This window comes from Ambystoma mexicanum, chromosome 13 (assembly GCF_040938575.1).
Source record: "Ambystoma mexicanum isolate Mex_15411 chromosome 13, UKY_AmexF1_1, whole genome shotgun sequence".
Taxonomy (NCBI): domain Eukaryota; kingdom Metazoa; phylum Chordata; class Amphibia; order Caudata; family Ambystomatidae; genus Ambystoma; species Ambystoma mexicanum.
Genome location: NC_090938.1, coordinates 529,293,206 through 529,319,432, shown reverse-complemented (window position 1 = coordinate 529,319,432; position 26,227 = coordinate 529,293,206). Strand labels below are relative to the sequence as shown.

Below are 26,227 nucleotides of genomic sequence, written 5' to 3'. Positions count from 1 at the left end.
GAGCATAAACATGTTACATGGTGATCATGGATTTGGAGTATTATATAGTCATATGGTAGCTCGTACTTGGGGAAGGCACTGTAGATACAGTGCTTCATTGGGAATTGAGAGGAGTCTGGTTTAATTAATTTGAAGAAGGGAGTATCATGGTTCAATGCTCTTTTGGTTTCTAGGGTAATGATTTCTAATTGCCCATAAAATATGGTATATTTAATGTGTTTATGAATAATTTATGTACAAAATAAATACATATTTTGTGATAATTAGTATGTGAGTCAATGGGTTATCCAGCCTCCCCAATCTCACAGTTCGTGTGTTTTGATTAATTACAACAATATGCATTACAATACTAGTGGATTACTGGGTCCTATTACCCGTCACACCTAAAGTTCAGTTATTAGTGATTGTGGATGGTGGTGGGCATGGGTGGCACCATTGTACTCGGGAATGGTTATGATATATGTGAATTTCATTTCAACCAAGTAAAAAAATGTATTGTTCAAATGCATCTTTCTCCCTCTCTTTCTTTATACCCACTCTCTCTTTCCCCTTTCTCTCCCTCCTTGTGAATGATTGCGACCTTATGGTATCTGGTATAACAATTTTGGTTAATTAATTTTGCCTTTTAATTTTGTGATACCATCCACGTTTAATTTTTTTATATATATATATATATATATATATATATATATATTTCATGTGATTGTAATGTAGCATTGATGTCCAGCTCTGAGGAAGACCTCAACTGGTCGAAGCACGTGTCGGTTTATGATAGCTATTAAATCTTTAAGAACTTTGATCTGGAAGAATGTATTTGTTATTTGAATAATGGTGACAAAGTATGACGGGAAAGTCAGAAACTGGAGGTGTGGGTGAACAACATTTTACTCACAACAAAAAAATGAAGTAAAAGCAAAAAGCCTGACATGAAATGTTATTTTGAAAAGCGTGCAAACTGTTCAGAGACTCTACCTTCACAGTCAGAATTGTCACTGGTGCATCATGGAATGCTGGAGCACTCAAGCTGCCTCAAAATGCCTGGATTCTACTTTACATTGTACACAACAGTCTGTCTCATTAATGTCTACAGTATTCTGAGAGGCAATGGATTCTACCCTGTTTGTGCAAGTAAAAGCAACACATCTACCCCTTAGTGGCAACAGGACTTGGGGGAACAAATCATAACCGTCATGGGAGCATCAGGCCTTTGAGATACATTGCCTCTGAATACACCCAGGACTTTTCTTAACAGCGGAAAAGGAATGGAGACTGGGCAAGTGGAACAAATGTTAGGGTGCCCTGGAACATCTTTGAACAAGCAGTTGAGGACAACATAATACTTACAATACATACATAAACTCAAAGCCGCAATGCAGCTTTAAGGCACCAACTATTTCATATCATATTGGCAGAGGTCTGTCTGATTTAGTCTAAACCCATTTGATAAGCAAATAATTTATTTTATTTACTCATACTCCCTTATTTAACCTCTTAAGTGTGGAGGACGAACATCCTCATCCTATTTGCATAGACATGCATAATAGCCCAGCAATTCCATGTTTTTATATGCAAGGGAAGAGGCTGAGTTATTCTTAAAGCAAGCAATGATTCACCTGCAAGTATTGTATGCTGCATACATTTTACACGTTTGTGTGCCTGTTATGGTGTCCACTCTTTTCATTCAGCGGATGTGGAAAAGTTAGAAGTTTTAATCACTTTCATGAAGCTGTGCCAACAACATATGCAAGCAAAGCCAGAGTAAATCACTTTCAGGAACCTGTGTCCACAATAATTGCTAAAAATGACAGGAAAATCCCTTTCATAAAGCTGTGCTTACAATGTATGACAGCAATCATGCTGTAAATCACTTTGATGAAATCAAGCTCACAATACGTGCCAGCATTGCCATGGCTTTTTGCTTTAATGATGTTGATGTGGTCCTCTCTCCCGTCAAACAAAGAATATGCAGCAATCACACTCTTGACACATACTCACAATCTTGCTCTGCGTTTCAGAGTCACAGGGTGCAAGATGCACCTATTTGGGATAAGCATGCAGTGCATTATAATTACGAGTACTCAATGACACCAGTGAGCAGGTTACATTTAATAGCAATACGAAAGCAGGTTGATAGTGTACCACCGCCGCAAAAAACAGCAGAACCACAACTCTTATAGAGGAAGACCGACTTTTGCCATACACAATAGTACTGCCACTTGGTGTCTTCGTAATAGAAATGCTAATTTATTTCAGTCCATCGGGTCCTGTGCTGGCAAATGTGTCTTTTTTTTTAAGGTTAGCTCTCATCATGCAGTTTCTTTGTGCATCACGTGAAGATTCGGAAAAATAAACTTTAAACGCACGTCACCCATCCAGCCATTCACCACAGCCAGCGAAGTCTTTAATTGCTTGCTTTTAGTTTTAAAACTGTAAAAAAACAAAAAATAAAAAACGAAGCCGAGCAACGTTGCGAAGGTTACCAGCCTCAAGACAAAAAGCAGTAAGCAGCAGAAGTGCTAATGCTGGTTTTTGGAGCTCTTTTTAGCATGTAAATGAAACATGTGCTATAGTATTTCCTAAACAAACCTTTCAGACTCAAGACCCAGCTGTAAACAAAATGAGGAGCATTGATTGGATCAGTGTTTGCGGCAGTGGTCGGGAGCAGTGCTCCTCTACTTTTTTAAATTCAGTTTTACCGTTCCTATACTTTTATTTGAAAAAGAAACCATTCTGGGATGGTTTGTTTTAAAATAAGTGTAGGAAGAAGTTGAAACTTGCTCTTTCAGTGCCCTGCACTGAACGTTCCCTTGAACAGCAGGTGCATGTGCTTGGGGGTTTGTATTGTGCGTGGGAGGGGGCGTGGCGATGGGGTTTGTGGGGGAAGGGGACAGGCCAGTAGGGAACATAGTTCCACTGCTTCTTTTGGTACACTTCGACCACTGGTTTGCTGCAGAGAAAACATTTCAAGAACAGCCACCGCTTCATCATCATACTGTGCGTGCCATAGGCCCCCCCTCCCCCCACCCCCGCCCGCCCTCTGTATCTAGGGGGATGGGTGCAATCTCTGCAAACTGAACTCCGGCCCTAACCTCCTCAGTGAGTTTCAAGCCAGGTACAAAGGAAACGAGCAACCAACGATAATGTAGCATTTAGTCTGTGGCCTTGATAAGCCAACCTGCCAGTCTCCCATTGACCCCCCCCCCCCTCCCCGTCACCCCACACCATGTCCAGACTACCCCCTTCTGTCTGCAGCCTTGCAGTCCCACCTCGTCCCCTGTACCCACCCCTCCCTGGCCTGCTGCCCCACACTTGTTTTTCATGTTTCCCTGCCCCAGTTCTTGCGCGCTGGGCAGGTGCTGCTCCGGCATTGTTGGGTCTTCTCTTATCTCACTCAGCTCCTGAACTAACTCTTAACAAATGTTATATCTCAGCCTTAGGATTCAATGTCAGCTGTGAATTTACCACTGAATCCAATAGCAGGCAGCTTTCCAGTGTGCATCATGACAGTACGCTCAAGAATTTAGACTCTGTAGCCTAATCAAAACTGAAAGCTTTTAACATTTTAGGACGTTCAGTCTCCAATTATATGAATGGCTCACCTCCCGTCCACAAAAAAACATCTGATTTGTTTTGTTAACATTATGCATGATGATAGTGGTGACTACATAACAGGGCAGCGGAACACTGGATGCAGAGTAAAGACAGAAGGATTATTTTTCCTGTTTAAGAGCATTGGTACAACTGACCCTGCCTGGCGATAACATCCGCATCGATGACTGCGCAGCCCAGCTCTCGCAGTACGTTCACCACACTGCTCTTCCCAGAGGCGATCCCACCCGACAGGCCAACCAGGAACATGTTGAACTGTAACAAACAAAAAAAAAAAAACAGACAATTCTGAACACAGCAGCCTTTTCGATCAAGGCACATCACAGAGCAATGGGTGCCAATTGTGAAGGCAATCTAAAAGAATACTTACAAGTAGAAAACAACCAGACAATAATACCACCCACATTTATAAAGGGTTTCTTTTTACTATATACATGGGCTCAGGCAATACTGAGTAATAATAGAAATAGCACCACATTCACGAATACTATATTTTTTTTAAATAAAAAGTGACTTTTTAGATGTATACTTTGCAATAAACTATGTGTAGGCTTCATTTGCATTCAAGCATTACATTTCCATGTGGTCAGTCCATATTTAGCCCAATAAAGGACCACAATCAAACAAAAAATGCATGTATATATGTATCAACAATGCAATGCACAATACAAAATGTTAACAGGAATGTTAAAAGTGAATGTTTTTTTTTTAATTTTGCAAATGCAGGCATAATGGTAAAATACATAATACGGGCAAGACCATTAGATGTCATACTCCAAAGTGCTTATCTATGGTCTCCATTTCTTCATCTCAGCTCCTCCCTTTTTGTAGGCAAGAAGGAAACATCCTTACCTCTCAGCAAGTCATCACTCCTTGCACAACTTCTATCAAGTGATCTAAATTTATGTATGCATTTGCATTAAGTTAAAGGTCAACCATATGCACAAGAAAGGCTCAACAACAAAAGCTCAAAGGATATATTAAATCATTGGTCAGGATTGGGTCAGTGTTCTTGTTTCCACTTTGTGACACCGTTTCATCTCTCCTTTCCTTGTTCTCCTGATCTTTCCCTCTCTGTGGGTTATTTACTTCCCCTCACAGTATAACGTCTTAATGTGTCTTTCCCTGGAGTCTTCTTATACTGCAAGAGTGCAGTACATCAGTCATCTCTCTCGTGGCCTTCAGGTGCTTAGGGATATTCCTCAGTATTCCCGAATGCAGAGCCAGTCTTTTTCCATCACTCCCTCCTTCTCTTCCACTGAACTCTAATTCTTCAGCTGAGTACAACAACGTACAGGGATTAACTAGTCCTTGTCGTATTTTATGTAATGCTTGTAGATTTGCCCCTGTATCACAGCATGCAGTTTCTCTCACCCCCTCTCTCCCTCTCGTTTTATTGATGCTTAGGTTTTGTCTCTATATCCCAGAATTCAGCACATTGCGCTTGTATTTTCATCGCCTCAATATTTATTGTCTACCAGAATATAGTGGCTCAGTGTTTTCCCACTCAGGTGCTCCGGGATTCAATGGAGTTGGACTTTCTTCCAACATGCCTTGCTCTTTTTTCACTGGGTTACCTTCTGGCTTTTCTGCCTCTCCATGCTCCTCAACTCTGGTTCTCCCAGATGAATCATTTGTTAGTGCCTCACTGGGTTTACTCTTCTAGGCGGGTAGCCCTTTCAGTAGAGCCAGGTCTCTCGCACCTATTGTTTGGTTTTTGTTTCTATCACCCCCTCCCAGTAGCTGGTGATTGTGGGTCCTCTCTCATGCCTCCGTTCTTTGCAGCTACAACTCTGGTTTCGACTCCAGTTTTGTTGCCCCCCTGAATATGGTCTCAGGTTCAGGTGCTCTTCCTATTGGTAAGGCTCCTTCATTCACTCACTTATGGGCTGTTTGCTTCTGGCAGACAGGGTCATGGATTCAGGGTTCTGGGTCTGACAGCATTCATCTCAACCTCTTGGCTAACTTCAGGGAAGGTCTCCTCACCCTCAGACACTGTCAGGGGCTTTTTGCCAGACTGTACCACCTAGGCCTATGGTGTGTCTTACTTGGTCTATCACACCATGGCCACCACACTGCTTATCATTAGCAAGCCGCGTCCGGACACGCACTCAGACCTCGCCAAAAACACTGGATCACCTCCTATATTAGGACTGCTTTCTTAACCACTGTGTAGAGGAGCAGGTGTATGCTTTCACACTAGTTCCCGCCCCCACACTGCCGTCATATTGGAATAGTAGAAGAAGAGCAGTAAATGGGACCCCCTATATTGTTCCTATACCGCATTGAGTGTATGAGATACGTTATGCACTCAAACAGCCATACAGAATATACCTTCGCACTGAAAGTGTGGAAGGATGCTGCATGGAAGAATGTCAGCACGCACCTATGGACATCATCGAACATTAAAGTGAAACCTGACAAGGGCAGAGTGATGTCATGAAGAATACATATAAACCTATGTTGAAAAGATATGAAAAGCACCAAGAGAAACTACCAAAGTTTGCCTCAATTTTCTATTTATTTTATTTATCTGCGCTCCTCGGCTTCTGCACTTTCCACTCTCCCCCTTCCATGCACATTTTCCCCTTTTCCCTTTCCCATGCACTTGCGCGTTCTCAATGTACTGGGCCTAGTAAGATCGTTTTTATGTTGTGCTGTGTTCTCCCTTGCTCTGAAACACTTGTGTACGAACGGGATACAAATAAAATATCATATCATATCTTATCAAACCTAAGACTAAGTAAACATGAATACAAAGAAGATGAAGTAACTTATTGGTCAATAACTGTAAATAAGCAGTAACGCAAGATAGAAGGCAAGCATATAGAGGCTTGCTATAGAGGAATATATAATGTGGCAAGGACGGCCATGATGGGAAAATGGACGCTGGTTCCTATCAAATCCAACCAAGCTACCTCAGAGACAGACCAAGGTTGCAGAATCAGGAGAGAGGTTGGAAAGCTCTGTGTGCAGAACAGAACGGCTATGTTGGCCCAGGATCAGGATGCTATTTTAAGGAATAATTTCAAGGCAAAAGGGGCGTTAACTAGGCTAAGCTATGAACGAAGGAGACATTCCTCTTAGATTAAAGAAGAACAACACATCTGCAACGGCCAAAGTATTGGACAATTAAAAGAGTATGAAGTCCATGCAAGGTAGAGTGAGCAAGTCTCTAGAGGCCAAGAGAATCAACAGCACCCTGCATAATCGAATCAAAAAACAGTAAATAAGAGGCTGAAATTGACAAGTTTGTTGTCTCTTCACATGTAACTCAGAAGTCGAAGACAAGGGCTATTCATTAGAGCCTCAGACGAAGATAGTGGTGTGTTCACACTTCCTTGAATGTTCCAGGACAGTGAGCAGGCTACAAGGTCAACTACAGACAGAAGTATGGCTTATGGCCGACCGATGAGAGATGATGGACTAATTGGGAAAACGAGGATAGTGGGATGGGATTCAAACACCTAAGTTTTGTTTCACGTACGTGCTGCTAAAGAGCCACAAGTCCAAGGTTGGGATAGCATGCCACCCAATCAGTGGGTCTAAAGGGCAACCTAACATACAATGTTGCATAGACTGATCCATTGCCATTTTGTCTGCTATAATCAGTAATATACATATTTAGAGATAGCTCAAGGCATGCTCTAAATATAAGGGGCAACCAATGAAGTACTAACCCATATGTATTTTATATGTAGATATGTTCTCTTAACCAATCCCTTCCCTCAACAGGTTTTATAATTTACCATGTAGAATGACGTCGTAGATGAGGCATATTGGGGTATAAAACCTCTATGTAATCAAGCTACTGTGGCAGTGTGCATGCATCAGTCCGATGCTTGTCAGTTCTTCCTGCATTATTAAGTGAGAATAAAGTAGTACTTTGCCATGTTCCTTGAATCTGCCAGATTATTTGGTCTGAGATCATTATTTTTAATTCCATCTAGAACAAACGACGCTTCAAGGTGCTAGAGCACATTTTGGCAACCTATGCGGATGGTTACGGTCTAATCGACCTAGGCCAGAGCCAGACCACTGGGCCCTTGGCTGCTCCCACCTTTAGCCAGAAGACCGCAGAGCTTCCTGTGGAGATCGGCACGCAAAGTCAAGTGCAAGAAGATTCAGTTGGCAGGTGCACCTTTGATGAAATACTGTCCGGTCCCTGCAGGTTCCTCGTGGATGGAAGGCCAACTAGTCGGTTGAGGGACAGTCGATGTCCAGGGACTCGGGCTGAGCCACGGATGTAAGTAGAACAACAAAGGTGGCAAAAATATATGGAGAGATTGTGTTGTAAATAATACGTATAAAAAGTAACAGGATTTTTTGGGGAGATTATAAAGTGAAGAAGTAGATAACTCGATTCCTAGTTCCAAAGGGACAGAAGGGTTCGCACTAAAGTAAAAGACTCCAAATGGGGATGGTAAGGATTCCTGAGGCAAGGCCTGCAGGAGAGTGCGTATCAAACTCTGAAATGGAATGAAACGGAGAAGGGATACATTTACTAAAATAGTTAAGGAAAGTGTACACAGTAAAATTGAAATACTGCACATGTGTGTGGTTATACATATGTCAATATAAAGCTTTTATTGTGTCTAAACTAATAAATATGAAACAATAGTAAAAAAAAATTAAGGAGATTGAAATCAATCTCTTGGTCCAAATGTTGACCAATCAGGAGAGTAGAAATTAAAGGAAATTAATATATAAAGAAAAAACTCTTAAAATACTAATAATGGGATTATAAACATTGATTGATGGTGCCCGGCCAATTGATCGGTGTGGTATATTTGATAAAATAAAGAAACCAATAAAAGAAACAGGTAAGTATTGACGGTCGAAATCGACTCGTCATTATGGGGGACACTCCTCTTTTACATCTGTGTAGGACATTGCCAAGATACACAGCAAAGATAAAGAAATATCATTCAGAATGGGTCTGAGGCACGGCTAATAAGACACTCATGCCGTGGCCTCAGGAGGGTTCGCAGTCGAAAACCATATTGCGGCATATGACACCTCATTTGCATGCCACATATAAGGGGAAATGTTACAGAAAAGGCTGGTCATTTTAGAGTTACGGAAGATGTATCTGAGTTGGAAAGCGGATCCAGCCGAGAGGGAGTGGATGTTCAATCAGCGTGAAGTGGAGGATAAAACGCCTTCAACTCCCTATTCCCCTCCTGAAGATAAGAGCGTAGATACAGAGTAGAAGTGATTTTATCCTTTAAAGGAATTAAATGCAGCAGAAGGGTATGTTATTCCAACAAACGCGCCCCTGCCTTATAGCAGCGAGGATAATGCGGAAGAGAGCAAAAGAAAAGAACACAAAGATAAATCAACAGGCGATGAAAGTAAACAGCATGATGAGAGAAAGGACAGGCAAGGGAGACACATGGAGATAGAGGAAGAAGCAAAGAAACAGAAGGAAATAAAGGATAAGGGTAAGGGAATAATGATAGTACAGAATGAATGGATGGGAGGACAAATATTACTTAACCAAGACGATAAGGGCATTGATGGGGTTCGAGAAAGAGGAAAGAGAAGAGCAGGAAAAGAAAAAGAAGGAAGAGGAAAGAGCATAGAAAAAAGAGAGGGATAAAGAATGCAAGCGAAGGGAAGAAAGAAGAAGATAGGAGGCAAGGAAAGAAAAGGAGTGAACAGTAGTAGGGGATTAAAAGATGGTGAGATTGAATATTTATATCATAGGAGCATAGTGCAGATTTATGCATGAGAATGATTGGAGGAAGAGAGAGTGTCGCAACAGCCCCACAGAGAGCTGCAAGGAATGATGAGATCAGCATCGGCCGATGCACAGGATACAGAAGATATAGTGCAAAGACTTGGGAATGTGTACAGGCACATAAGATAAAGCCGGGTATAAAATCCAAGAGAACGCAGAGGGATCTCTATTAGGGGGAACTGAAGGTAGGTTAGACATTGTCATAACAGACCAGTATGGAACATTGTCTTTAAACAGATTAGATCTTGATGATGCGGAAAGGGACAACAGCCATACAAGTTGGGGCATAATGATGTCAGACGAAGAAAGGGAGGAGAAAGGGAGGAAAACGAGAGAGCGCAAAGAGAGGGCGCATTCAGGTTTTTAAGAGAATCAAGTGTAGAAAAAAGGGTACAATGGTCAGACCTTCAGGACCCAAAAAAAAAACCACCTGAACTAACACCATATGCTGAGCGACTACAAGCCAATCGTGCAGTACAGGGGATTTATCCCTGCCATATGTAAACAGATTAAGAGTCTTACCAGGAAGCAGACAAACGGGTGAGACTAAGCCCGTCTGGAAGACGAGGAGTGTAGGCAAGTATGATTTTCACAATTCCCGTTACTGGAGGAGGGGGAGAAGACGATCACAATATATACCGTGGCCACAGATGGATAAAGACAATTTAAGATGTAAATTGCTGAGTTTGACTTCTGGTGTGGGAAAATGGAATTATGAGGTAGAAAGAGTGACATCAGAAATGACACTAACTATAGGTGACGTAAAAGGCGTGCTAGCAACAATCATAGGGGAGAGAGCTGCCGACATTTGGAAACGAGTAGGATAAGCAGTTGTGACTGCACAAAGCACGACACACAATGGAGCAACATTTCATAATTCCAGAGCAGACGTATTTCGGTCGCTCAGAGTGCAATACTCTGATACATCAGACATGGCTGCGATTAGGACTAGGAAAATGGGGGAGGATGAAGACCCTGTTGCTTATATTCAAGACAGATGGCATCAGGAGACTTGTGAACCGTGGGATAAAATGGTAGCATTATTTTACCATGTCGTGTGTCAAGGGCTGTCCGAGCCAGTGCAACGGCAATTGAAGAAACAGGTGGGAACGGAAGCAAAGCCATGGCCGGAAATACAATTGACAATCATACATCCCTGCCGATTAATGCAGGAGAAGAATAAAAGAAAGCTGAGAATAGAAAGCAGGAGGAAGCAAAGTTAGTTCAGAAGAAGTTATCAAAAATAGCCATAGAGGGAGCGGTATTCACGAGTAATGAAGGAGTGGTGACAAAGGAGATGCAGTCAGGGCAGCAAAATAACGCAGGGTATCCCACAGATCAGAGTAGGTACGAACTTTTGGCCAACGAGAAGAGGGAATTGGCCTAGAGGAGTAGGACGAGGTTGATTTCAAAACCATCACGGAAGAGGAGGATTTAATGGCAGACAGCTGCAACAATGCTGGAATTGCAGAACAATAGGACACATAGCTAGGACATGCAACAGAATTGGCAAGCTCCAAGAGGGGGGATGGGTTATGCTCCACAATATAATAAGGAACCCCAGGAATATTATGCCCAAGTTCACACGCAGGCTCAGACATATGCGCTGCAACCCCAACAAATCTAGCCAGTGCCACTGCAAATGCAAGTACCACAAGGGCAACCACAACGAGTACCCATGCAAGCACAACAGGTACAAATGCAGCAAGCACAGATGCAGCAGGCTATGGTACCACAATGAAACATGACCCAAGGAGCCCAACAAGCACCCACACCCAAATTAGGGTGTGTGACTGTGATATGAGGAAATCCTTTCACAGGTACGGGGATGAATTTATGCCCACAATAGGTCAGCCCACAGAGCGACCTGATGTGTCCAGTACTATCAATGACACCAGATCCCCCAAAAGGAACAAAGGGTCGAAGTAATGATAGGAGGCAAGACATCTTCATTTCTCGTAGATACTGGAACTACACGTTCATGTGTCCGCAAAGGAAAATACCCAATGTCAGGTACTGCCATGAATGCTCAGGGTTTCTCTCGGGCGATTCCTTTCACAGACAAATTGCCAATCTCTATAGGAGAGCACAATATGTCAATGCCATTATTATATTCTAGACATACGCCAGTTAACATATTAGGACGTGACCTAAGGACAAACCTTAACATGATGATATATTTTACTGATGGAGGAATAGTGTGTTCTACTCCAGGGATGCACTTAGCCTTTACAGGCCAGAAGGCATTCTGAGGAGTTCCTTTAGATCCAGAGGTATTTTTGTATGGAGTGCCTATCTTATTATCATGGTTACCCAGATTGGTAGATACAATGAATTCTAGTTTAGACCAGAGATTCCTATGGACGATGAGGAAGGGCAGATTATCCCTTTAGAGTTAGAAGCAGCAGTACTCAGAGAAGAACGAGTGATGCTTCATGGGACTGATGATGAAGGGAGAGAATGGAGAACAGTGATAGCCCTCATTGAAGGATATGGGCTGACATATTTGACAGATGAAGAACTGTTTAGAGATGACTACTCTGACAATGAACTAGTGTTTTTTATAAGTCTCACTTATTGGATTAAAGTAGAGGAGATAGAAATACTGCAGAGAATGGCATTGGTAAAAGGAAGACCGTCATTCTTCCCGGAAGACTTGGAGAAAGTGCCAAAGATTTTATGGACCACAAGCCCATATGATGTGGGTCTATTAAAAGGGATAGGTGCAGTGAAAATTAAACTAAAACCAGTATCCCATTTGCAATGAGCAAAGCGATATCTCATGTCCAGAGAGGCGGATGAAGGTATATTTGAGACCATTTCCACTTTAATGAAGCAAGGCATATTAGTGCCATCAGATTCATCAGGTAAGGCAGCTGTGTACCCTGTGAGGAAATCAAAAAGGGGGGGGGGGATCTTGGAGATTTATACAGGACCATCTCCCCCTAAACAATATAGTCGAAGCTGAGTTTCCTTTAGTTCTACATCCTGTGACAATACTGTGTAACATCCCATCTAAGGCTAAATATTACACAGTTATAGATTTTAAAAAAGGCATCCTTTTCAATTCCCCTTCATGAAGACTCCCAAAATGTAACTTCCTTTTCCTATAAAACGATCTGACTGAAACATCCTCGTTTCCCCAGGGGTACTGTGAGTCCCCTTCAATATTTAACAGAGTCCTCCACATAGACCTGTGTAATGTTCAACTCGAAATCACAATAATCCAGTACGTGGATGACATTTTGGTGTGCAGTGTGTGATAAACCTGAAGGTGTCTCACCCGCTAGTCCCGGGGGATCTTTCATCCAGGTGGCCAGGACGCGGACATCACTTTTGGATCCAGTTCCTGGGGGTGGACCAGTGCGGGAGGATCACCTGGGTGAGGGGTCTTCGGGTATTGGCAGACCGGATGGCGAGACGCAGTATCGCCTTCCCTGTAGCACCTTTACCCCATCCTACCAGATAGGATACTTAGGAACTAAACCCCCCTTTGCCAACATAAACACTTTCACATGGACAGCTCACTATGAGAGAAAACGGACTAACACCCGAGCCGTATACCTGACATGTCCCAATACAATGGTCAGGCAGGGTCACGCAATTACTAACCATTACACACACCTGACTTCCATTACACTTCCTCACACGAATAAAAGGCGGAGCACAAGAGCACACTCTGGGCAAGGCAAAGCACACAAGGAAGTAGCAGTTCCAAGATGGCAGTTTAATACAAGGCGAAAGACAGCAAGACCTAAGAGGATCGCAAGGAGGGAAGGTCCCCTTGACCTTTTCAATGAGAGACCGCTACTTTCATGAACCTTCAAGAATAGGAAACTTAAGAACAGGAATCAAAGCTGAAGAATTCTGCATTGTGTGTCAGAGGTACCTGGGGCTCTCGCGCGTCGATAGCCAAGGCGGGGAGATCGCTTGCCGCCATTGTACTGTCCTTGGCTCCTGCAAAAAAGCAGCGACAGTACAGTCGGTGAGACTGATACCAAACCAGTCTGTGTTGAAGCCAAAGTTGCAAGCTGCAACATTGCATAGTGAAAGCTGAAGCAAACAGTGTATGAAGCGTATGTGATAATCAACCCAAGCAAAATTGAACAACAGATGAGTGATTGAACTTTGAAGCCAAGATACGATACCTTAGACAGAGTGGTCCGGAACCATGTGTGTGCTCATTCGAAAGTCTCTGTAAGGTATCCAACTGAAAGGTGGCAAAAGCGAAAGAGCGAAAAGGAATTGTGAAATCGAAGTGGTCCTGCAATGGGTAAAGTAAAATCCTGTTCACAGTTGAAAGTCTTCAATGTTAATAGCGTAAAAAAAGTGGATGACAAAGTAAATGAAGGTGGTCCGAGCCCGGCGGAGGGAGATGAGCTAAAAGCTTTTGGTTAAAGCAATTTGTGTTAAAAAGTTTATTGGTTGTAGCCCGGCAGAGGGAGACCAATTGAACAGTGTGTTAAAGAGGATCTGAGCCCAGCAGAGGGGGATCCGGGGTGAACAGTGAAACACCCAAGAAATTGGATAAGTAGAAATCCTACGAACACTGTGTTAAAGTGGATCTGAGCCAAACAGAGGGGGGATCTGAGGTGAATAGGGAATATCGTATGAGTATTGTGTTAAGAAGATCTGAGCCCGACTGAGGGGGATCCGAGTTGAATAGTGAATCACCTAAGAAATTGAGTACTTGTGAAACCTCTGAAAGAAGAGACTTTGAAAGGCAAAGAGACTTGGGTACGGAAGGCCCTGATGCTATGATTGAACTGTATCCTCATGTTAGAGAAGCCAGAGACTGTGCTAAGCTCCAGTGTACCGCCTTGTCCCAAGCTGAAAACGTGGGGAAGGGAGGCCAACTGCCTGAATATCTTGCTAAATCATTTTGTGAACACTTTTTTCTTTTACTAACACTGTGTCCCTCACTATTTTGCATTTAGAGGTAAGGATTGGTAATAGGTTTACGAACATAGGCACTTTTATTTTGACAAGACACCACTAGGACTGCGTTATTATTATTTGATGGTCGTAGCTTGCTCCCATCTATAGATTTAGGATTAGATCTGTGTTTTTGCAACCCTTTTTTATAGTTCAATAAACACTCTTGAACTGTGGTTAATTGAGTCTTTCTTATTGTTCATACCATGCTTTCCTTACAAGTGAGACAGAGGAAAGATGTAGGGAAGACTCAGTTAAATTATATCAGCGAAAGGATACAAGGTAGACACAGAGTAGTTACAATACTGTCAGGAAGATCTTTTGTACATAGGACAGTTGATCTCTCACAAAGGGGGAAAAGTGAAACCTTAGAGCAGAAGCAATCATGAAAACTAGCTCCTAAACAACAAGGGAAATGCAACCGTTTCTAGGCTTATTTAACTAATGTAGGGCCTGGGTTTTTGATTAAAGCACATATATTCCATCACTTTTAAAAGGACTTAAAGAAGCACAGGTAGACAAAAGCCCAATAACATGGCCAGATGAAATGACTGGAGATTTCAAGAATTAAAAAAGGCATTCAGTACAGCCCCTGTGTTGGGGATACCAGATTATAATGAAGAATTGTATTCATTTTCCCATTCAAATGGAGAAGTTATGACCGCAGTCCTTACAAAGAAGATGACATTAGGACATGGACACAAAGCATTGCCTTATTATAGTGGGATTTTAGATCCAGTCATGAAGGGACACTATCCTTGTGAGCAATCTTTAGCTGCTGCTGCATTCACAATTGAAAAGGCTTCAAACATAACAATGGGATGCCCAATAATATTATTTGTGGAGCATGCATTATTGGCGATTTTAGAGAAACCCAAAAGTACATTGACCACACAAAGAGCATCTGGGTATGAGGTGATTATTTCCAACCCTGCAATCAAAATTGTTAGATGTTAGACATTAAATCCAGCAACGTTTATAGCAGAACTAGTACGCGAGGATGATTATGTACATGATTGCACAACGTATATGGAGTGTTATAATGATATTCCCCAAGCTAGAGAAAATGCCCTTGAGGGGTCGACGGGGGGATTGTTTATATTGATGGGACCTCAAGAACTGACCAGACAGCTGGGGAAAGGCATACTGGGTCAGTGGTAATAAAGCTAAATCGAGAAGGTGAATTTGAGGAAGACGCGCGACGCGTATGAATCCGCTTTCAAATTGTTCAGCACAGGCTGCAGAAATACTGGTGCTCATTGAAGAACTGCAGAGATTTGAGGATGATGACTCCACCTATGTGACGTCAACTGTACACGCAGGTTTGTCATGCTGGAAAAGGAGGGGCTTCCTCCGCAGCAGACGGCACTCCATTGCAACATGCAGCCATATTAGATAGGCCTATAGAAGCATTAAGTCTTCCATTGTCACTAGTAGTCGTCAAGTAAATGCACAGCGCATTCTAAAAGAGCAGATTTAATTTCCTGCAGAAACAAAGTCGCAGATTTAGAGGCTAAAAAAACAGCCTATTATCCACCTATTTCTAGTCTTGAAGAAAAAGATGTTAAACAAATGACAGGACGATGCACAGGAGGGCTTTAACATGCTGTCCATTGTCCAGTTAATTGAGATACAAGGTCGAGCCCTACAAGAAGAACAGGATTTATGGAGAAAGCGGGGGTGTTCTTTATCCCCCACTGAGGAAATTTGGAGACAGGATAGCACTGGAAAGCCAGTTATGCTTTTAAGATTATTGAGAGTAGCGCTGGAGCAGCTTCACTACCCAGCACACACACCTCAAAAGAATCTTGCTGCTATAATTGCAGAACAGTGGTTCTCGCCCAATCTGTTAAGAGCATGTGGCACAGCTCATTGTAAATTGTATTGTGTGCCAGAAATGTACTGCAGGGCACACTTTGTGAATAGTAAGAGGAGCAATTCCTAGACCCAATGGCCCATTTCAGAATCTACATATCGATTATGTGGATATGTTAGAGACATGCAATGGCTACAGACATATGCTGGTCTTAGTATGTCCTTTTTCTAGTTGGATCGAGGCAGGTTCATGTACGCACCCTGATGCCTCGTGTGCCGCCAGGTTCCTTGTATGCAAGGTGTTCCCCAGGTGGGGGGTGTGTGAGGTTTTGCAATCTGACAATGGACTGCATTTTCTAAATGAGCTGTTTGAACAGATAGTTCTCCAGTTAGGTATCAAACATAAGTTTTCTTCCGCCTATCACCCACAGGCGAATGGTGTCTGTGAGAGATTAAACAGATTACTATTAAAGGAAAGAATAGCAAAGCTCAAAATAATCTTAAAGAAGGGATGGCTACATTGCCTGCCCATTGCCCTATATGCTTTGAGAAATCAGCCTGGCTCAGATCACCATCTAACTCCTCATGAGTTGGTGACTGGACGATGTAAGAGAACCCCACTGACTCCTCCAACTAGGGTAAGAACTGATGCCCACAGTGTAGCAAATGCAAGAGGGGATGTGATGCATGCTTACCTTAAACGCAATGACTGCAAGTATTTCTTTCATGTCTCAACAGATCAAGAACAGAGGGGAGGGGTCAAAAAGAAACAACAAAGACAATCAACCTCTTGAAACAGAAGAATTGCTATAGCCCACATGTTAGTATCCAGGCGACCAAGTGCTGGTGCACAAATTTGTACGCACCTGGAGTACGCCTCGCTTTGAGGGGCCACATGAAGTGGAAGAAGCTAGCCCCACCGCTGTGAAATTAAAGGGACAGAGAGTGTGGCTGCATCTACATGACATCAAATCCTATAAAGGCAAAACACGGACCCCTCCTGCAGCTGCCCACGGTGAAGCAAGAGAAGTAGTTCCGCACACGCTGACTCGTTCAATGGCCAGAAGCAAGGATAAAGAGAATGATGAGCACATCAGTCCTTTATATTAGGTATAAACGTTTTCCAAAAATTCGATAAAGAGGAAATAGACTTGCAGCTATCTTGGCACTTTTTAAACAGGATAAATGAGACAATGAGAGAAGAATCTGGAGTTTGAAGAGAAGAAAGAGCATTATTTATCGTGTATGCTACCTATCACAGTGACAATACACTCACACTTGTATGCTATTCTTTCCTACATATTACAGTCAGCCAAGATCTGAAGAGGAGTAATCATTGTTACGTTTTTCAGTGAAGTATAACTGTGCTGTTTGGAGAGTGATAATCACTATTATATTACAGTTTCTGATATAAAAGTGATTCAAAAGGAGAAAACAAGTAAATGAAACATCTATTATTGTCCCCACATGAGGTACAGAGAGCCTGTTTTACACTATAACTAAGGGTCTATTTCGATTTAAAAGGGATGTTGAGGAGAACCATGAAGATATAAATATGTATCTTGAAAATTCAGTTAATTTAAAGAATAATCTACGTTATCAGCATATGAAAGAGGTGGGAGAAAGAACATCAGACGAAAGCTGTTATGTTTGTTCCCTAATACTGTATGCCATGAGTGCAGCAAGAAAATGTATTGCAAAAGAAATGTCTACAAATAATGCAAAAGGCCTCAGCCACTAGCAGCATGCACAACCAGAGGACAATTTGAAGGAAAATGGGCTCTGTTACGATGGCGATACAAAATTAGCATTCCCATATGAAGATACGTATGTGACAACGAGAAGGATGGAAAATGGACTAGGATGGACAAGCAAGAAACATATGTCTCCATACCAGATTGGAGAACGAATAAAGGTTGTCCAGATGAAGAAGCTGAATTGCTCAGACATAACTGAAAAACCAGGAGAGCCAAGATGCGGAGAGAGACCTCAGCTAGTGATATATGGATTTGTTTTCACTAGTACCGGATGGGAAAGACTATTGGCTTGCCCTGCACCCTTATTGAAGAAAGAATCGACACGCATAGTGCAGATAGTAAGTGACAAATGCCTAGAATCATGGGCTAAGTACTCAAAGTTACTTACATGGGTCGACAACGAATCAGGACCAGTATCTATAATACCACTAAGGAATGCAACAACATGCTTCAAGAATGATTGCCTGATCCTGGATGGAAAGAACAAAGGATATGGACAGATAATTGAAGTCCCAGGAATGCATGGAGGACCTGCTGTGTTAATGGTTCGATATTGGGCCTGTGGATCCAGAGCGTCCATGCAGTTGCCCAAGAATTGGGGAGAGTATGTTTTATAGTAACGATACATGTTCCAGCATTGGTGATTCCCCAAGGTGACCTCCATATTGATGAATTTCTAAAAATGAATGAACACCAGAGGAAAAAGAGATCACCCGAAATCTGCCGGCTGAAGAGAGAGAATTATTTTTCAGCAAAATCAATGGAGGCCTATGACAATGTTCCAGATGAACATAAACTGTTCAGCAAGACGGCAATGATAATGACAGCTATATTTTTGCCAGGACTTCAAGATGCAGTAAATGCCAAGAGGCTGCAGATTACAAGATGGCTGCTACTGCAAATGCAACAATAAAATGATTTAATGCTATCACAGAAGAACTGAGAGCCATCAGGTTGATGGCCCCCCAGAACAGATATGTCCTAGACCTGATTACAGCAATGGAAGGAGGCGTATGCGCCAAGATCATGCCTTCTTTCTGTATATTCATACTACCTCATGATGGAGGAAATGGAACCCTGACAGAGGCGATAACTATGCTGATGACCCTGCATACGAAAATGGAGGATGAAGCTGATGAGACAACAGGACATGATTGGTTTTCATCTTTATTGTCATGGATTCCAACCTGGTTGGTGAATGCTTTAAAAATACTTCAAGCAATATTAGTGTTGGTATTGGTAGAATGTTTTCTCATAAGGATCATCGTGGGACAGTGCCAGAAGACAGCCAAGAAAGCTATAAGGATGAAGATCATGATTGATACAGACCTGGAAATGGTGAGCAGATGCAAAATGAGGAAACTACCTGTGAGAATATAAAGAAAAGCACCATTGCACCTCCAGGAACCAGGTTCTACTACCCCAAGTTTCATAAAAAATATGTAGGACGTTGAACATTCTGTCCACCATCTGGAGAGTGCTGTCAAATGACCTGGATTGTAGATGAACATATAACAAATGCAAATCACCTGAGGGGGTTGACAAAGCTATGGATTCCCAAGAAACGATTGTATGAAAAAATTACAAAGGAGATTGAAAAACAATATGAACAGAAGATGAAGATGAAGATAATGGAGGAAGAGAATATGGTCGAAAATTCGACCAGAGAGGGCAATGTAAAGGAGCAGGTGGATGCGTTCATATTAGTTCCCGCCCCCTCACTGTCATCATATTGGAATAGTAGAAGAAGAGCAGTAAATGGGACCACCTGTTTTGTTCCTATACCGCATCGAGTGTATGAGAGACGTTATGCACTCAGACAGCCATAAAGAATGTACCCTCGCACTGAAAATGTGGAAGGATGCCGCATGGAAGAATGTCAGCATGCACCAATGGACATCATGGAACGTTAAAGTGAAACCGGACAAGGGCAGAGTGATGTCATGAAGAAGACATATAAACCTATGTTGAAACGATATGAAAATACTTAAGAGTAACAATGTAACTGAATCACCAAGAAAAACATGTACCTAAGGCTAAAGACATTGTGAATACAAAGGAGATGAAGTGACTTAATGGAAGATAGAAAGGAAGCATATAGAGGCTTGCTACAGATGAATATATAACGTGGCAAGGACGCTATGGTAGGAAAATGGATGCTGGTGTATGTCAAATGCAACCAAGCTACCTCAGAGACAGACCAAGGTTGCCGAATCAGGAGAGGCTGGAAAGCTCCATGTGCAGAACAACAGAAAGGCTATGTTGGGCTAGGATCAAGGATGCTATTTTAGGGAATAATTGCAAGGCACAAGGGGAGTTAACCAGGATAAGCTATGAATGAAGGAGACATTCCTCTTAGATTAAAGAAGAAGAAAACATCAGCAACGGCCAAAGTATTGGACAATTAAAAGTGTGTGAAGTCTAAGCAAGGCAGAGTGAGCAAGTCTATAGAGGCCAAGAGAAACAACAGCACCCTGCATAATTGTATCAAATAACAGTAAATAAGAGGCTGAAATGAACACACAAACACAAAATTGTCATAGGCGCCCCTCTGCGAGAATGAACACGGCTAAATGACCTGTTCTTTGGGAACATACCCACTCAAGAGTCCGCAGCCACACTTTAGCTCACTGTATCTTTCACAGAAGAGAAATATCCATTTGCTTATCAGTCTGTGTCCCACCCACATGGGGAGTCCAGCACTGAAATGCTATGGCAATTCTCTTCTGAACAAGTGTACCAACAGCAACCCCAGACACGTGTTTCAGCCTTGTTGGGCTGCACCAGTGATGTGGAGCAGAACTAACCCATATTGTAATATACTACTGTTTAGTACCTCAAACATGTTTTTAAACCAACTGCAACTTCTCCAAAACAAAACCCTCAGAGCAGCTCTGGGCATTAACAAAAAAGACCACATCTCTCAACACAGAAGAGATGCGCATTGGCTTCCTATGCAAGCGAGAATTCTCCACAAGACCCTCCCCATCACCCATAAATGCATCTCTGACATTGCCCCTACCTACCTTTGTCAAAGCATCTCTCGCAAAACCACCACCAAAACTCCCAGATCCAATGCCAACACACACCTCCACATCCCTCACTTCACATCTTCCAGATCAGGTAACGCCAGTTTACCCATAGCAGCCCCCCGCATCTGGAAAAAACTTCCCACACACCTGAGCAATGACACATCCTTCCCTAAGTTCAAGAAACAACTCAAAACAGTGTTGTTCAACAAATACTAATGGATTCGGCACTAGCCTGTCACTGTCTGTAGATAAATTTAACAGTCTAATCACTGCCTATTGCTTTCTTTTCAGAGGTCTAAGTTGTTGTGTCTGACCAAGATGCCCAAGATAATGTTGTAACTGTATACTTAATATGCCTACTATGTATGTAGCCGAATGCTTTAAGGATGCTCATCTTGTATGTAACCGAATACTTAAGATACCTTCTATGTATGTAAACTGCGCTGTGATACCTAAGGGTTTGGGCGTAAAATCAAATGCAATAAACAAATAAATATGTATTCTATATGTGGATATGTTCTCTTAACCAATCCCTTCCCTCAATAGGTTTTATAATTTGCCACGTAGAAAGGCATCGTAGATGACGCACATTGAGGTCTAAGACCTTTATGTAATCAAGCTACTCTGTGAGTGTGCATGCATCACTCCAATGCTTGTCAGTTCTCCCTGCTTTATTAAATGAGAATACAGTAGTACTTTGCCATATTCCTTGAGTCTGTCCAATTATTTGGTCTGATATTATTTGTAATTCCATCTAGCACAAACAACGCTCCAAGGTGCTAGAGCACAACTGTGTCATGCAGAGAAGAGGGCTTCCACGGTCTAAAGTATTTCTTCTCGCCATGTTTTCTTGGGATCGTTTTGATAGGTGGGCCTTCACTGTTAAACTACAAAAATGTATTCACCTGATATATGCATCCATACAGAAGAAGCTATGTTCTAACAATAAACCTTAATGTGAACTGTTAAAATATTTGTATTTACAACATGCATCAATATAAAAAAAAGTTACATATAAATGATGACAATATTTCTAATTTAGTTCACACAACAAGAAGACATAACAAGCATACATGCCCTTTTTTATGTGCCTATACCCATATTTGGAATATTAATCCATTACTTGTTTCTATGAAAACCTTGTGTGTGTATGATCCCTGGAATGCATTAATCCTCATTTACACTCTTTCTTGCTTACTGGATAGAGTATGTTAGTCACTTTGCCACACGTGACATGGTTCATCCCATCAAGGAATTTGTTAGATTTCTTTCTGAGGAGGATAGCAGTATTGTGAATCTATTTCCATTCTTCCAGTAAGAACAGAAGTATGCAGGTGACCAAACTTCAGAAAGTCTAACAAAAAAAGTAAATACTATGCCGTACCTGGGTTTTCTGGTTATCCCTTTTTTTATTATGCAGTGTTGTGCTCCTGTCTGCTACATAGTTTGCTATTTCACAGGTAGTGTCTCCTTGTGTGTGCGCAAATGCATCTAGAGAGAGAATATGAGAATGTATAGCTGTACTTCACAAAGATTGTACATGAGGATTAGTGCATTCCAGGGAACATACGCACACAAATGAGTGTGCATAGAAACAATTAATGATTTACTCTTCTAGATATGGTATATAATGTATGCAGGTAAGAAGTGACATGTATGCATATTATGTCTTGCTGTTGTGTGAACTAAATTAAAAATATGGTCATCAATTTTATGTTACTTTTATTTTAAATATTGATGCATATTGTAAATAAAATTGGATTTAACCATCCACATTAAGGTTTGTTTTTAGAACACAGATACTAGCATACAGGTGCATATATCGAGCCACAGTAAAATACATTTCAGTATTTTGACGGTTTGCCAAGCCTGGCGTAGTCCTTGTGGATCTTCGCCCAATGCAGGGTAGGACCTGGGCCTTTCCCCTGTTGTAGTAGTGGATTTGGAAGTCACTTCACCACAGTGGAAAAGTACACCATATCAAAATGTAAATTAATGGCCAACTGTTACGGTTTTGATTTGAGAAGTCTCATCCTTAGGCTGCAGGCAAGCCACATATCTTTTGCAACTGCAAATTAAACAACCTATCTATATATATAAAACGCTTAGGTATGTTTTCGTACTCAGCTGATGCAATTCATCAGCGTTAGGTTGCCCTCTGCTGACAAAATGGCAAAGTGCACCTCTGTGTGCCCTTCCACTTCAACAACAGCTATCATTTTAACAAACCGAAGTAGCACGGTTTTACGCAGTCACCTTCACCGTCCACTATCACAAACATTCTGAATAATTTAAAGTTATTTCTTTCCACCCCCTCTTCCCTTCACACAGGACACAGAGTTCCAGGGTCAATGAACAGTTAATTAGTGGCTCAATGTTGCAGTCTCTAAAGCATGAAATGATGTAGGATGAATGCCCCCTCACGAGATAAAACTGAAAGGAGGTGCTGTAATTATGCTACTACACAACCTTATTTCATCACAGGGACTCTGCAATGGAACAAGGTTGACAATTACGCATCTACAAAGACACATCTTAAAGGCCTGTGTAATCGGTGGAACTTAGATACTGTCCTTATACCGCACATGCCTCTCATTCCATCTAATACAAATATGCCTTTAAAATTCAAAAGAAGACAGTAATCTATGCATTAGCCTTTTCAATGAACATAAGTCACAGGGACCTACACCCCGTTCCTGGAAGCGATCAGTGGTAATGCTGATATTTAAGAAGGGGGGACAGAAGTGACCCTATAGATTACCAACCAATATTGACCTACAAGATCTGCCAGAATGGCGTATGTTATGCCAGGAACAGCTAGTCATCAGTAGACAACCAAAGCCCTCTTCTGTGTGACCATGCTGTGAATTCCAATAGCACAACTCTGATGTATCCCACATCATGCTAAATGAATACAGAGCAAGGCAAACAATCAGTGTGTTTAGTGTATTGTCTCATTATTGTGATGCTAATCCTATCTATACTAGCCAACTGTTAAGATGGATTTCTGAACTCTGACCTGGTGGGCAGAGGTTCAGAAGGTCAGCCTAGTTTCTTGGAACAGGGTAACCTTCTGGACAAGCCAGACCAATCAAGGTAGCATTGGCGGCAGTCAACACTAGGTCTCAGGAGGGGTAAGTGTGATCAAAAGTCCACAATGAGCTCACACAGCAAATGACTCCACAAATTACTCTCAGTCAGGTGTATATATCAAAAATACATATACATTTATAAAAGGCCTTTTAACTCAAACACAAGATGAAACCACAGCAATATTAACACTAAAACAACACCATCCCAGGGAACATATATACAGTACCTATTGGCCTAAAGGAATATTCAACAAGATCCACAACCTGCAACAGAAGAGGGTGAGACAGTGCAAATATACTTTAGGCAGGAGTCTCAACCCTAACTAGTAGGCAGTCCAATCCCTACGAAGTGTGGAGCCTTGTGCTCAAAAGCAGGTTCAGTGCGGCAGCACTCAATCGTGTGTTAAGTACAAAAACTGGTCTCTTCAAGGGGCTTTAGTGTCTCAGGAAGGGGGGTAAGGCAATGAAGAATAGAGTTCCACTATTCGAGGGGGGTTTCCACAAGGGCGCAGAGCTATTTCCAGTAATCGGGAATAGGATGGTAGTTCAGGCTATCCCTACAAACGTGAGTGGCCCTTGGGTGACAATCGTGCATAAAAGTCTATGGATGCGCCAGGGGCCACCGGTAAGTGTTGCAAGTACTCACCGACCCTCGTCCCAGTCTGGACCAAACTTCGCCAGTCAAGTTCAGTTTGCTTGCAGGATCGAGTCCAGCAGTTGCACGTCTATCCGGCTTTCAGGGGCTACGTTCCAGGACCGGTTTGTGGTGGGACAGTGGCGTGTTCTCCGCTTCTGGGGCCAGTTCCACTGCAGCTCATCTTAGGGCACGGGGGCACAGCAGCAAGGCACTCACAAAACTCGTCAACACAGCGGGGTGACACGTGTACCGCATAGGCTCGGGTTCAGGCAGACTCTCCTAATTCCAGACCTAGGAATGCTAGGTGTACGGTACTCGGCGGGAGAGGGCCTTCTAACAAGAGCTTACTTACGGTTCCAAAGAGTCAAGTCAAAAAGCGAGACAGCGGCGGGTCCAAGGCAAAGTTCCCGTACAAGCTGGTCAGTTCACTGGGCGGATCAGCAACATTTCCGAAGAGGCTTGTTTGCAGGTTAAGCAGGAGGGGACAAAAGTAGTTAGTCCCACTACTCGAACGTGTCGAAGCAACGTTCCAGGCCTTCTGTGATCGATGAGAAACAGAGGCTCTGGCAGGACAATACACAGGGTCAGGGTGCCAAACCTTACAGCAGGTCACCAGCGGTTCCACGGATTGTTTCTTCGGTTCAGGATACTTGGCTCCTTTACTAAGTTCGGTGTGAACTCAGAAGATCAACCTGGAATAGGTCTAGAGTGCCTTCTCTTATCCGAAATCTCCTTCGCACCAAAACAAAGAGAAACCAATAGGAAATCTGCTCACATTGAACCATTCCAGACTTGGACCAATCACGGACCACCGTGGTCTCATTCATCCGAGCACAGACAGCCTGGCACCCAGGATGTGTATTGAAACTAGACAGCTCCAGCCCACATCCTGGGCGCACACACACAAGGCATGCAGAAAACCCGCAAAAGCTTCGGTTTGCGCGGGGGTCTGCATGACCAAATAAGGAATTTACCGGATCTGCTCAACGTGGGGAAGGCAAAGGGACAAGATGGCCGAAGGACATAACAAAGGACCTTGTGGCATGGCCATTTTAGGCACTGGCCACTGGCTCTGGGCCAAACGCAGTAAATGCAGTTTGGACCATTGAAAAGAGTCAAACATGCTTTAAAAGTAACTGCTGCCACCAGCTCTGTCCTGGACACACTTGTACATTCACCCAAAATCCTTTGAAGGTGTTTTGGGCCTTAAAAATGAAAAAGAGACCCCAGCGCACTGTACTGGAAGGTACATTGTGCACTGATAAAATGTTGCCAAGAAATGGCAACAAAGTGAAAGACTAAAGGAAACAAAGTTTCCCAGTACTGACAGTCTGAAGGGCATGTCAGTTTCCCCTTAACAAGATGAGTAAAAGCCCAGTGGAGTACAGCAGAAGGCTGGGCTCCTCTGGGAAAAGTCAGGCTAGAATGGTCAGACAAAAGCAAAACGTTGGGGGGTTCACAACTGTAGGGAAACTTACCCATAAATAGAAATCTTTCCTAACACCAACTTACACTGAAGATCTGTACAATATAATCACCTAATCACTTTGTGTGCTTCCAAGTGTATATAATAAGTGTTTATAACCGTTGAGAATTTAGATAATGGG

General features: G+C 42.5%; 1 protein-coding gene across 2 annotated transcripts in view; it reads right to left on the bottom strand.

Moving 5' to 3' along the window:
* Positions 1–26,227, bottom strand: part of DCAKD (dephospho-CoA kinase domain containing) — a 196,688-nt gene that overhangs the window by 92,933 nt on the left and 77,528 nt on the right. For both annotated transcript variants that reach the window (XM_069634239.1, XM_069634240.1), the window contains exon 2: positions 3,747–3,864. In XM_069634239.1, the coding sequence (XP_069490340.1) occupies positions 3,747–3,858 (112 nt within the window). In that variant the 5' untranslated portion in view covers positions 3,859–3,864. The remainder of the gene's footprint in view (positions 1–3,746; positions 3,865–26,227) is intronic.